The following is a 14,072-nucleotide window of genomic DNA, read 5'->3' as shown; positions in this document are numbered from 1 at the left end:
TTTTTCTTTCATATAGTAGACAATTTACCTTCCCCAATTCACCTGTACCACATGTTTTTTTTTGATTGTGGGGAAAACCGGAGCACCCAGAGGAAACCCACGTGAACACTGGGAAAACATGCAAACTCCACACAGAAATGCCAACTGACCAGGGCACAGTACTGTGTGTGTGTGTGTGTATATATATATATATATATATATATATATATATATATATATATATATATATATATATATATATATATATATATATATATATATAAAGCAGCTACTTTTTTCAGCAAATTCTGTACCCTTTACCCAAATTCTGTACCCTTTGAATGTTTATATTGCATAAACTTTTATAATATAATTATTTTTGTTTTATTATTAATTTAATTTGTATTTATTTACTTTTTTTCTTACTTTAAATACAATTGTCATTACTAAACACTGTTTTTTCCTATATTTGTGTCTGCCTATTGTTGTAATTGTATTACCTCTTCCTTGTTTATGCATGTAAAGCATATATATATATATATATATATAGCCCCTCATGTTTTTTTATATTTCCTAAATTATGTTAAACATAGCAAGAAAATCTTCACAGTATGTCTGATTTTTTTCTTCTGGAGAAAGTCTTATTTGTTTTATTTCAGCTAGAATAAAATCAGTTTTTTTATTCTTTTTTAAACCATTTTAAAGACAAAACTATTGGCCCTTTTAAGCTAATTTTCCCGATAGTCTACAGAACAAACCATCCTTATACAATTACTAGTCTAATTTACTGTCATGGCAAACATAAAATAAATCAGTTATTAGAGATTAGTTATTAAGACTATAATGTTTAAAAATGTGCAGAAAAAGTCTTATCTCCATGAAACAGAAATCGGGGGAAAAAACAACCTTTTTTTTTACTTGTTCAAACTACTTAACTAAAATGTGCTGAAATAACACAATTCTTGAGATTTCATTGGGACAACTTAATGTTCAGTCCAAATAATTTGGTAAAAGTGTTAAGTTACCTTAATTTGTGTTAAGACAACATGAAAGAATTGTGTAAAACCCTGCACAAATATGGTGATCGGTTCATAATAAGTTAAAGCACATTGTCAGATTTTGCTGTATTTGGCTTAACAGTTGTATAGATGGACTCTTAATACATCAAATAAGTAAGCTGACCAAAGGTCTTACGGGGTGAAGACTTTATTGAAGACAATGAATAGTGCAGTTCCTCAGCTGTGATGTTAACTTGTCCGTCTTCAAGTAACTTAAACCAAAGTACTGTCAGTGAGACACTAATTTATAACAAAGGATGATCTAATTTGTGAATCATGTTTTAGCTAAGCATGTGATCCTCTCGAAAGTAGTTTTTAAATAAACTTCACTTGAACGAACAGCCAAACTACATGAAAAAGCTGCCGTTTTGTATATACCCGTGTTTGTGTGGACAAGGCCTCAATTTTGCGGACTCTGCTCTCCATTGTGAAGCTTTAGGTGAGTGTTGAGGCTTCTTTTACACTTAAAGCCCTTTCCACACTCACTGCATCTAAAACGATCCTCTCCTGAGTGAGTCTGCATGTGTCGCTTAATGGTGTCTTTGCGTGTGAGACTCTTTCCACACTGATCACATGTGAACACTATGGTTCCAGTGTGAACCTTCATGTGGTTCTTGAGGCTAGCTTTGGTTGAGAAGCTCTTTCCACACTGAGCACATGCAAACGGCTTCTCTCCAGTGTGAGTTCTCATGTGGTGTTTGAGTGTGTTTTTATGTGGGAAACTTTTACCACACTCTGTGCATGTGTAAGGTTTCTCTCCCATGTGAATCCTCATGTGGATGTAAAGGTCTTGTTTTTTACCTAAACTCTTTCCAAACTGTTCGCAGGTGTAAGGTTTCTCCCTAGTGTGAACTCTCATGTGAGCAATCAGGTTCGCCTTTTTACTGAAACTCTTTCTACACTGTTTACAGCTGAAAGGCTTCTCTCCAGTGTGAGTTCTCATGTGCGCTGCCAAATTTCTTGCATGACGAAAGTTTTTTCCACACTGTTGGCATGTGTACGGCTTCTCTCCAGTGTGAATTCTCATGTGGGTTTTAAAGCTTTGTTTTTGACTAAAACTCTTTCCACACTGTTCGCAGGAGTAAGGTTTCTCCCCTGTGTGAACTCTCATGTGAATATCAAGGTTTGGCTTTTGACTAAAACTCTTTCCACACTGCTTGCAGCTGAAAGGCTTCTCTCCAGTGTGAATTCTCATGTGAGTTTTTAAGCATTGTTTTTGACTAAAACTCTGTGCACACTGTTCGCAGGTGTAAGGTTTCTCCCCTGTGTGAACTCTCATGTGAACATCAAGGTTTGACTTTTGACTGAAACTCTTTCTACACTGTTTACAGCTGAAATTACACCCAGATTTGGATTTCCGAGGTCTTCCGTGTAATGAAGTCTTTTTAGTCAGTGTGGGTTTTTCATCAGTCGTTATTTCTTGTGGTTTCTCAAACTGCTGTTTCTTATCTATTTCATTCTGTCCATGTGTCTCTTCCTTCAGCACCATCCGGTCTAAAAAAAAAAAAAAGTTAGCTTTAGTATGAAGACTCAAAGCGACAAGCAAGAAATGGATGTTGAATGTCTTAACATGAAATTACCTTACCATTTACTCTCCATCATGTGGTTTCGAACTTTCCTTTATTGTGGAATACAGTAAGCCAGTAGCGTTTTTTTTATTTTTATTTTTTTATCTTCTGTGTTTAACTCATAAAGGTTTAAATCCACACGAGGAAGAGTAAATGGTGAGGCTATTTTCATTTCTGCATCAACTATCCCTTTAAAAGGTTCCTACAATTACCCATTTTTTACAAGATGTAAAATAAGTCTTTGGTGTTCCAAGAATGTGTCTGAGGTTTCAGCTCAAAATCAGATCATATACCTTGTAGAATATTTAATTTAGGGGTCAGAGGAAAACCAAGCTCTTTTTTTTTTTAAAGCAAATGATCAAATGCGAGTGCTCTAGATTACTCATGTTGTGTTCCCGCTTGCTTGGAAGACCCGATTGAGACAAGTCCTGCAAGTCCATAGCAAGTATGCATAATTCACGCTTATATTTGCAAGTTTGCATTATTGTATAAAACTTAGGAGTGATGAGGAGATGGCAAGATGACATACTTTGTTACTTGTTTTCATTTATTTGTACTTTTGTCTTTGTTTTCTTGCTTTTGTGTATGCCCTGAGGCTTGGCTGAAGACCTACTTGGTGACATTGTATATACCAGACAAGATGCAGAAATGCCATCTAAAAAGGTTACTTGTGGTTTATCCAATCAGGGACAGTGACAACATAAATATACAAAATAATAATGATAACCCAGGGTTTATGAATGTGAACTGTCTGTTAATGAACACCCAGGATTATTTTTTAACCCCAGGTATAGCATGAGCAGTGTGGAAGGTGACTACAGATAACCCAGAATTTTTCCAGGTATAGATTGACCCAGGGTTAACAATTTGAAGTTTGAAAAGCCCTAAGAATACTCAGCATCAGCTCTCAGGATAAACAGAGTATAATGACAAACAGCAACAATTGTCAATCATGTCATGATGACCTGGGGCCTGTTTCAGTAAGGAGGTTCAACCAACTCAGAGTTTAAACTTGAACTCTGAGTTGATTTACCGAGAGATTAAATACTCAAGAGTTTTCAATTTCAGAAAAACATTTGAGCTACAAAAGTCTTTCAGTCAAGAGCAGTGAGGGATTTTCTCTTTTTGTTGTTTGATTAATGCTAAAAACAGTCGGCAGCAGGAATATTGCGCACTGTCACTTTAAGAATAATGGTTTCTCTTTCACATGTCTTTTGATTCTCAACTTGTTTGTTTATTACACAAATAAGGGTTAATACGAATATTCACTAAACACAGCACTCTGACCCAAATTTGCATGCATTTGACCATTGAAGCGCTCAGATTAAGATGCCGTTAGGTGTGTGTTCTATATGATGGAATAATCGTTTATCTCGATTAATGGTTTTTCATAATCTTTAGAAGCCAAAATCGAAATTGAAACCAGATTTTCGATTAATTGCACAGCCCTATCAAGTGGTAGAGGTTGAAATGACATTTAGAATGTAAGCAGGACTAAAAAAAATCTTTTTAGAACTAGTAATAATCCCATTAATCTAGTTACAGTACATGTCTGTTGAAGGTTAGTGAATTTAAGCTAATTATTCATTAAGAAAGGACAAGCCATTCTGCTATGTGACTTTGTTCTTTGTGTAACTGAAATGTAGACAATAGCTATGTTTCCATCCAAAAATGCGAATTAAATTTATGCGCAAAACTGGGATGTTACATAAAAGATGTGCGAATAAAGCTGCGTTTCCATCCAATGAATCAAAGAGAACAAAATCGTCACTTCCTGATTAACAGGCCCCAATTAAGAACAGTAAAAACAGAATTTACTGCGGTAGAAGAAGCTACATGAATCTTTTCTTTAAATGACAGCTCAGAGGTCAATGCTGGCACACAATGAACACGTGTTGGCTTTTGAAGCAATGAGACGCAGAGAACAGATGCTCTGGAGGTCATTAATAATATAATAACATGAATACTGAAACGGTTCAGGTGTTTTAGAATGACCAAAACAACATTTCAGATGTTTATAATGTTCTCAGCCTGCTGGTTTGTGCATTCACACACATTTTCATCATCATATGATCTCTTATAACAAACCTTTTTAAACACACATACTGGAATTTGTTCAGTAAAAGTGCTTGCGTTGTTTACGTGAGTTTATCTTCTCTTATCGAATAAAAAGTTTGTCCTACTCAGTTATGCGCATGTGTCTTTATGCTTATATTTCAAAAGTTATGTGCATCATGACATTTCCATCAACCAATTTTTTATGCTCATAGCCTATCCAAAATGCACATAAAAATAGGTGGCTGAATATGTAAGGCTAAGTGAGAAATACCGCTTTATCTTTTATAAAGGGAGGAGACCGACAGAAAACTCTCTTTCAGAGACAGGCTCTCTTGCTCTGCAAACAAGTGTGTTCATGACAATACATACAAAGAAAAACAATAAAATCAGAAAATATGACTTTGCTACAACAAGCAGCATTAGGCATGGGCCAGTATAAGATTCTGACAGTATGATAACCTTGAATAAAAAATATCACAGTTTCATAGTACTGTGATTACTCCTTTAAATGTCTGGGTAAACAGACACTTTTTCCTCTTAGAACACAAAACATTTTCTTTTGAGAAACTTTTAAAGTATTTTGGAGCAGTAAACATGTCAGGCTGAATCACTCAATTGAATACTTGACTTCTGTTGTCTTCATTTGTTTCATAAACACAGATTTCTTTACAATTTAAAATGGCATCTTTGGAGATCTTTTTCTGCTGGAGATACTGTTGTCCTGAAAATCTTAAAACAAAATGTAAAAAAAACAAACTTACATATAGCGATGAATGGTACAGCAGAAAATATTGGCGGTTTTAAAACCTTGTCTTTTTTCAAACTGTGTTATACCTTGAAAATGGTTACCGTCCCATGCCTCAGCAGCACAACACTGTTTTTAGTAACTAAAATTAATTCTTTAATAAAAGTCAAGAGCAAAAAGATTCAAATGGCGGCGCCTGCTGGTACGTGAAGAATATGGTCAATACTAACAAACTTTACACTCAAATCTCTGCATATCATCAGCATACTGTAATTCATTTCTTAAGCAGCAAAAGTCATTTTTAGACTAGTTTGTTGGCCAGTTGTAGTCAGCGCAATGTTTAACGTTATTGTTCCACAATAGTTTGTTCATTTAGTCTCACGTCGCCCAGCAGCAACATCATATAGTTTAGAATTCTGTACAATGTTTTATAATAATTAATTATTTTAGTGTCCATTTTATTCAGCATATTTAATATTGGGGGCATCCATGTTTTTTTATACTTTAAACCAGAGTTTCTGCTTGTTTCACCAAGTTAAATGTAAGACTTTTAAAGACAATTTTAATACCAATATGACAATTTTAGACTCATAAAGGGCTAAAGGCTAATGAATTTTTCAAATACCCCAGATGAAAAAGATTTTAATTTGCCCTATTAAAAAAAATGATAATTTAATACATTTAATAATACAATAATAAATTAATAAAAAAATATATCTTATAGATATTTCTTAGCAAAAGATTTTAAATTGTGTGTAATAACATGCAAGCTTTACTTGTATCCACACACTTTTTTCCTAAATAAACTTTCTTTAAATAAAAATTAAAAATGAACAAATGTTTTAAAAACTATAACAAACTAAATCTACACAACAATCTGTCCTCGATGTCTTCAGCAGTAAATACATGGTGCACATTTAAACAAATGTTATCGTGAGGAAAATACTTAAACCTTTATGACAAATAGAGTTAAAATGACCTTTTTGAATTAAAAAAGTTGAAAGTTTTATTGAGATGGATTGATGGTGATTGTGTGGGTTTTGGCCAGATTGAGCAGCAAAACATAAAAAAGGAAAATGAAGACTTGTTTAAAAAGATTAAAGACCTACAACACAACATTTCAGTAAATTTAAGACTTTTTAAGGCCGAAAATTTTGATTTTGGAATTTAAGACATTTTAAGACCCCGCAGAAACCCTGATTAAACACAATAGGCCTGGTAATTAGTTATTATAATAATAATGTAATTCTAACTCTAATACTATCTGTGAGAACTAGTAACAACTACTAGAAACAAGTTAGAACCAATAAAGAGGTCGATGAAAAAAGTTAATTTGGATCAATGTGACATATGCAAATGGAAAGTACTAAGCCAACACTATCACCGTATTAGCAGATATCTTCTATGAGAATACTGTAGGTCAAATATCGACAGCTCAGTTTAAGTTTTTATTTATTTTATATAGCACTGGTGCTCAAGGACACTTTTACAAACAGTAGGAGAACAAGAAAAGCAATAGCCTTAAGAAGGTAGAGAAAATGGGAGACTAATAATAAATAAAATAATGACAAAAGACACGAGAACAAGTAACAAGAGAGAAACTCATTCCTGTCTTTCAATAGTTATGTTTCCATCCACCTATTTTTATGCACATAAAAAAACGGTTTATGGAAACACCATGATGCAAAAAAAAAAAAAAAAAAAGCGTATGCGCATAACTGAGTTGGATAAACGTTTTATTCCATAAGAAAAGATGAAAAATCACGATGGAAAACACGATACAAACTCCAGTATGTGCATTAAAAAGGTCATGTGATTTTGTTATAAGAGATCATGTGATGATACAAATGTGTATGAATGGACAAACCAGCCAGCTCAGTACATTATAAAACATCTGAACTCTTGTTTTGGTCATTCTTTAACGCCTTACAGTTTAAGTATTAGTGTTATTATATTATTCATGACCTCCAGAATTAAGAGCATCTTCGTGTCTGATACCTTTAAACGCCACCGCGCGTTCACTGCGTTTCAGGATTACCCTCTGAGGCGCAAGTCAATTATTAGATGAAGAAAAGATTAGCCGCATTTCCACTGTCGGGCATGTGCAAGCCAGGGCTTTTATCGGGCAGGGCCGGGCCAATCGCAAGGGGGGTTGAGCAGTGAGGCAGAAATCATGTCGCGTTTCCACTGTCGGGCTAGTACCTCGCAGCGTGTCATGCAAACCCCGCCCCCAGAATCTCCCCCGAATCAAACGTCACACAACCCGCCCACTTCAGCCGGAATCAGGCGGATAATGCATGCATGAAAGAAAAAAAAGGTAGCCTAGTTTCTGCTTTCATTCACCCATTAAATGCTCTGTTTACATGATTTGATTAATATCATCGTATCCATATACTTTATAAATAATATTTCAAACCTCCTCCGGTGTTTATTGTTTTAGAAAATATCTAAAATCTTTTTTTCAGATAGGCCTTTGTAAAATGAAAGTTTAATATGGCTTTAAAATGGTTTGATTTATGTACTGTTTATAGGCTACCTAAATTATTATAAATAGATTTTATTTGTTTTATATTGGTTTATTTATTTTATGTGATTTTATTATATCTGATATTTGTAATTATTTAAATTATTTCAATATATCTTAGGCTATTTTATTAGGATATGACACTATTGTTTTTGAGTCTACAAAAATGGACACGAAATTTGTAAAGTTTCATGTTTTTCTGTTGTATTTATGTTGTGTATTATCTTCAAAATAAATAAAAACAGAAGCCGCTCGCAGCATCAACAGAGCTGTGAGAGAGCGCTCTTTTGCTCGGTCTAACATTCACATACAGGCATCTAAACACGCACAAACACCTTTTAAACTTGACAAAAACTCTCAAAAACCTTTACTGTCTGTTGTGTCTTTAATATGGTGTAAATATTATTATGTGTTATTGAAACATCAAGGAGCAAAGTCACTTATAAATGAAAACTTTATTATTTTATGCAACAGCCTTACATTTAAAAGGGAAACATAAGGGTGATCATACGCAAAAAGACCCCAGACTAAAAGGCTAGATGTTTTCTTTCCCTTATTTTTTTATTTGGTTATTTGTTTGGTGCATGTACTCGTGTGCGATCGGAAAACTAGTGTCTGCCTCTCCTTTCACTCCGCCCCGAAGCCCCAGCTGGCCCTCTTTGGCCCAAGGTATTCGGCGGGCCAAAAAAGGCCGGCCGCTGGGCCCGAGAAAGCCCCGCTTTGGCTCGATTAGGCCCAGGAAGTGACAGTGGAAACGCGACTGGCCTTGGCTCGCCCTGTCTCGCTTGCTTTAGACGAGATAGTGGAAACGCAGCTATTGATCCAGCTTCTCTTATCGCAGCAAATTCCATTTTTACTGTTGATATTTGGCACCAGTTAATCAGGAAGTGATGATTTTGTTCCCTTTGACTCTGTCATTGTATTTGCACTGTCTGTATTTTGCACTGTTGTTGTATTTGTACTGTCTGTATTTTGTACTGTCTGGAGCCAGCACCTAAGCTTTCCACTCATCATAGCACACGTGCTGCTGATGATGTGACAATAAAAGTGATTTGATTTCATTTGAATGGAAATCATTGAGCTTTATTTGCATATCTTTTATGCAATAATCCAGTTTTGTGCATAAAGTTTATTTGCATTTTTGGATGGAAACATAGCTCATGAGTGCTTGTGTGCATTTAGGAGAACTAGGCAGCACACTCAGAGCTGCAAGATGGATTTAATTTAGTATTCTTATTATTAAAATATCTGAATGAGGATTAAATGACTCAGTTGGTCTTTGAGAATGAAAACCAACCTGTTTGTTCCTGCAGATCTTCTTGTTTGACTGTGAATGTTTCTTCAATCTTCACATCTTCACTCTCCTCTTTAATAAACGCCATCTTTATAACAGTGTGGAGATCAGTCGCTTCAGCAGGAGTTTTTCTCTGCGTTTGGACACTTTATCCTGTTTAAAATAAATAAAACAATGAACAGAAACAAAATAACTTCTTAACACTTACTTCAACAGTTTCTTTATAGGAGAGTGATTAACAATAAGAAATCAGGTAAGTTTGAGCAAGTAACAATAGCCACAAACAAATGACCTGATTAAGGCTAGTAACATTACTCCATTTCTTATATAGTTGTAAACTCAGAATGGAATGACAATATACTATTTAATAAATTAAACCTTCAATTAAGTTATTAAACTTATTACACACATCCCTGTAACCTTTTTTTTAAACTTTATTTTTTATGTATATTCTTAATTGTTTTGTTTGTTTTATTTAGCTGATTGTCTGCTTACAGCAATGTGTAGCACTTTTTTTGCACAAGACAAATTTCCTCTTGAGGACAAAAAGTTTATCCTATCTTTATTCAAACATTTGTACTATACTAATATTGACACTAATATTGTCAACAGCAGGTACATAATTTAGCACTAAATGAAAAAAAAACTGAAACTTTAATCAATCGGTTTATATAAGTGTAAACGCTTTAAAACAAACCTTTCTCCAGTTGAATAACAGCGCTTGAACGGCGCAGGCTTATGACGTCACACGCCACGCCAAAATAAAAGTTTTTTTAGACCTTTTTTGCCACTTACTGTTGCAGTCTTGACTTATTGATACATTTCTCCTTCGTTTCCACTTTCTCACAGACGCACATATATTCAGTATTTGGAGTTGATCAAAACCTTTACTCTAAACATTTTAAAATAATTAAAAAAACTTCTTTAATCCACTAAGACTAAGTGTTTAAAGCAAAAATCTCAACATTCTAACAGGTATAACAAATAATTTAATGAGTGTTTGGAGCTGAAACTTTACAGAAAAGGAGGTAAAATAGGTGTCCTTCATGTAAAAAAGTATTCATTACTACTTTATGTTTTAGTTCTTCAAACTAGTCATGACTTATATAGTTTTTCTCTGCGTTTGGACACTTTATCCTGTTAAAAATTAACAAAGCAATAAAAATGTAAAATGAATAAAACAATGAACAGAAAGAAAATAACTTCTCTTCTTCTTATATGAGAGTAATTAACAAAAATAAATCAGATAAGTCTGAGCAAGAAACTATAGCCACAAATTAGCTGATTAAAACTAGTACTCCATTTCTTATATATAGTGATGTAAACTTATAATGGAATGACATTATACTGTTTAATAAATTAAAGCTTCAGTAAGACACTTATTACACACACGTTGTTCAATAGTCCTCATTACTGTGAGTAAAATACTTTGTTGTATAAAGGGTTAAAATAATATTGTCAACAGCAGGTTCATAATTTAGTATCAGATGAAAAACCTAAAACTTTAATTAATCGGTTTCTTCTTTTTCTTTGGGTTTTACTGGCGGTTGGCAACCAGACTTGTAGGTGCATTACCGCCTCCGACTGGAATGGTTGAACAATAACTGAAGTGTAAAAATAGAGGGGAAGGGAAGAGGGGGAGGAAATGAAAATAAATAAATAAATAAAAAATGTGGGGTGGAGTGGGCTAACAATTAATTCCTTAGATTATATTATCTTTATATTCTTTTCTCTAAATGGGTTTCTTAAACAAATTTAATTATATCGTCATATACCTCAATAGATTTATTCCCTAATAAACCAGCCAATGTGAAATCCTGAAGTTTGCTCTTTTTAACTGATTGAATAAGATTGTTTCGTTCTTTATTATATTTACTACAGTGGAATAAAACATGTCATATTGTTTCTTGTTGATTACAGTGTATACATTGCCCAGTTGGGTGTTTCCCTATTTTATATAAAATATGGTTGAGTCCAGTATGACCTATTCTCATCTGAGTTATAATCGTACTTCTCTATGATTTCTGTTCTCCATCCTTCCAGCAACGACTTGTTTATGTATATTTTATAGATGTCTGCCTGTTTCATTGTTATCCCAGTAAAATTGCCATACTGATTGTTCTTAATTTGATTTTAGCTTCTGCTTTACTCAATGGGACTTCTAGATCTACTTCACTAATTCTGAGAGCTTGTTTGGCCAGAATGTCCGTCTTTTCATTGCCTTCCACACCTACGTGGGCAGGAACCCAATTGAAATATACAGATTTGCCCATCATTTTAATATAATATGTCTAACAGAGTATGTGAACTCTATTAATTACTGCAAAACATCAGAATGTTATTTCGCATTACGTCCATATAGGAGTGATTCAATCTTTTAACACTTAGTCTTAGTGGATTAAATAAATTAAACAAAATTTGGTGTGAATGTGAAAATTTGGTGTGAAAACAAAATGTGGTGTGAGGTGGAAAATGAAGGAGAAATTTATCATGTCATGACTGCAACTGTGAGTGGCAAAAAATACTGAAAAAAAAAAGACTTTGCCAACAGATTAAAAACAAATCTTGATTCTATTATTTCTGAAACTCAGTCTGGGTTTATAAAAGGCCGCCATGTTTCTAATAACATAACATTAGTTTTGGATTTGCTCGATTATGCTGATTCTATTCATTCAGATGGTCTCATTCTTTTTCTTGATTTTTATAAAGCCGTTGATACGGTTGACCACCAGTTTCTGTTTAAAGCATTGAGGTTATTTGGATTTAGGGAAACTTTTGTTAACACTATGGCTAAGGAATCAATAGTTAAGTGATTGTTAATTTTAATACTTCTAATGGATTTGATATTTTGTGTGGTATTAGGCAGGATTCTCCAATCTCTTCCTTTTCATTTTTATTAGTTTTTATTAGTCCTTAAGCATTGTGCAAAATCAAGATTTGAAAAAAAATTCTGTTTTTGAATGGAAGATTAAGATTTCACAATTGGCAGATGACACCACTTTATTTCTAAAAGATGACTCAAACGTATGAAAGGTTTTAAATTTAATTTCTGATATCTCAAGTGTTTCTGGTCTAAAGCTGAATATCTCCAAATGTGAGATAATGCCTGTTCAAAATTTGAGTTAGGAATATATAGAAGATATCCTTGTTAAATCCACAATTAAATGGTTATTTATTTATGTTATTAAAAATCTTTTAGTGAGACAGCACTTGAATTTTTTTTGTCTAGGATCAGCAAAACTAAAAATATTCTTAATTGCTGGCTACAATGGGACCTGTCATTATATGGAAGAGGGTTTTTCTCATTTTGTATATCCGACTTTATCTTTATTTGTTGAAAACAAAGTGGCCAAAGAAATTAATACTGTTTTCTTGAAATTTATCTAGAACAAACCTCTTAAATTAAAAAAGGTAGTTCTTTCTAAAAGTAAAGCAGAGGGGGTGTAAATTTATTAGATTTTTCTGACACCATATATATTTTTAAAATTAATTGGATAAAGAGATGCCTAACCAATCCAACGTCTATTTGTTTTTTTTATTCCCAACTACTTTTTTTTTTTACAAAATCTGTAGTATTTTGTTTCTTCTTAAATTTAATTATCTTCCCTACAAGCCATCTTTAGTTTTGTCTAAATTCCACCAGCAATGTCTGCTTGCTTGGAAGCTTCGTTATGTTCACAATGTTTCTCCCCACCGATTATTCTTATGGAATAACCGAGATAATACAATCAGAAACAAATCATTATTTTTCCAAAGTTGGTTTCAAAATAATATTAAATGGATCCTTTGCTTGTTTGATGATGGAGGAAACATTCTTTCATGAACCATTTATAACCTACCACTGTTTTCCAACTCCTCCTAATGAATTTAATAAAGTTGTTAAGGCAATATCACCTGGTTTAGTTCACCTAGTTAAAAGTCACTGTACATTTAACTGTAAATTTGCTTTTAGAAGGTGTTAGTCTGTTAGATAAGAAACGTAACAATAGCTTTGTGCGACAAATTTTCCAATGTAAAAGGAAAATTTCGTCTAGAGGAAAGTTTTACTGGAGGTCTTTGGTTAAGGATATAGACTGGAATAGAAACTGGCTTTTACCTGGGAAATATTGTATTTTCCAACAAGGCAAAAGAAATGCATTTTAAAATTTTCCATAAAATCTAACCTGTAAAAATTAGTATTTACAGTTTTTTGGACATCGACAGCTCCTGTTCTTTCTGCAAACAAGTAGAGGAAACACTACTACAGGGGTGGCCAACCCTGTTCCTGTAAAGCCACCTTCCTGCAGATTTCAGGTGTTACCCAAATCAAACACACCTGAAGCAATTAACTAAGACCTAAACACCACGTGATAATTACAGGCAGGTGTGTTAGATATGGGTTGCAACTAAAATCTGCAGGAAGGTGGCTCTCCAGAAACAGGGTTGGCCACACCTGCACTACTACATGTTTTTTGATTGTCCAATATCCAAGCAATTTTGGTCACTTCTAAATTCTCATATATCTGCTTCTGCCAATGCTGTGAATTGCTTTAATCTAAAAGACAATTTTTATTATAATAACCCAAAAGCTAAATATCTGGAACACATCATACATTTTTTTTTTATCTTATATGGCAAATTTTACATTCACAAACAAAAATTCACAAATAATTACCCACCCTTTGTTCATTTTAGAATAGAATTTATTTCCCTCCTAAAATCACTTTATCTTATTAAGAATTAAAAAAATCTAAGATTCCTGAAATATTATGCAGATGTATTTAAAGAAGATTCTCGATTTTAGTTGCTTTCCTTACAGTTATTTGTTAATGTGTCATTCTAATTTCATTCATTTGTTTAATTTAGT

The 14,072-nt window shown here is 33.5% G+C and overlaps 1 protein-coding gene and 1 long non-coding RNA gene across 2 annotated transcripts; one reads left to right on the top strand and one right to left on the bottom strand.

Annotated features, from left to right (window-relative positions):
- Positions 1-403: 403 nt before the first annotated feature.
- LOC108184001 (uncharacterized) lies at positions 404-9,979 on the bottom strand. Its single transcript, XM_021475732.3, has 3 exons — positions 9,924-9,979; positions 9,230-9,379; positions 404-2,531 (listed from the first exon to the last, which is right to left on the bottom strand). Exons 2-3 carry the CDS (start codon positions 9,312-9,314, stop codon positions 1,438-1,440), a joined length of 1,179 nt encoding a protein of 392 aa, XP_021331407.2. The 5' UTR covers positions 9,315-9,379; positions 9,924-9,979; the 3' UTR covers positions 404-1,437.
- LOC141381761 (uncharacterized) lies at positions 6,868-9,379 on the top strand. Its single transcript, XR_012402414.1, has 3 exons — positions 6,868-8,608; positions 8,949-9,159; positions 9,205-9,379. It is a non-coding gene; the product is annotated as an uncharacterized lncRNA (long non-coding RNA).
- Positions 9,980-14,072: the final 4,093 nt, after the last annotated feature.

This window comes from Danio rerio, chromosome 4, assembly GCF_049306965.1.
Source record: "Danio rerio strain Tuebingen ecotype United States chromosome 4, GRCz12tu, whole genome shotgun sequence".
Lineage (NCBI taxonomy): Eukaryota > Metazoa > Chordata > Actinopteri > Cypriniformes > Danionidae > Danio > Danio rerio.
This window is presented reverse-complemented; position numbering and strand designations above follow the sequence as displayed.

Excerpts from the sequence above, each read along its gene's own strand:
- LOC108184001 (XM_021475732.3), bottom strand. The coding sequence starts at position 9,314 with ATGGCGTTTATTAAAGAGGAGAGTGAAGATGTGAAGATTGAAGAAACA. Across the intron at positions 2,532-9,229 it reads AGATCTGCAGGAACAAACAG|ACCGGATGGTGCTGAAGGAA; the intron begins GTTGGTTTTCAT and ends TTTTTTTTTTAG.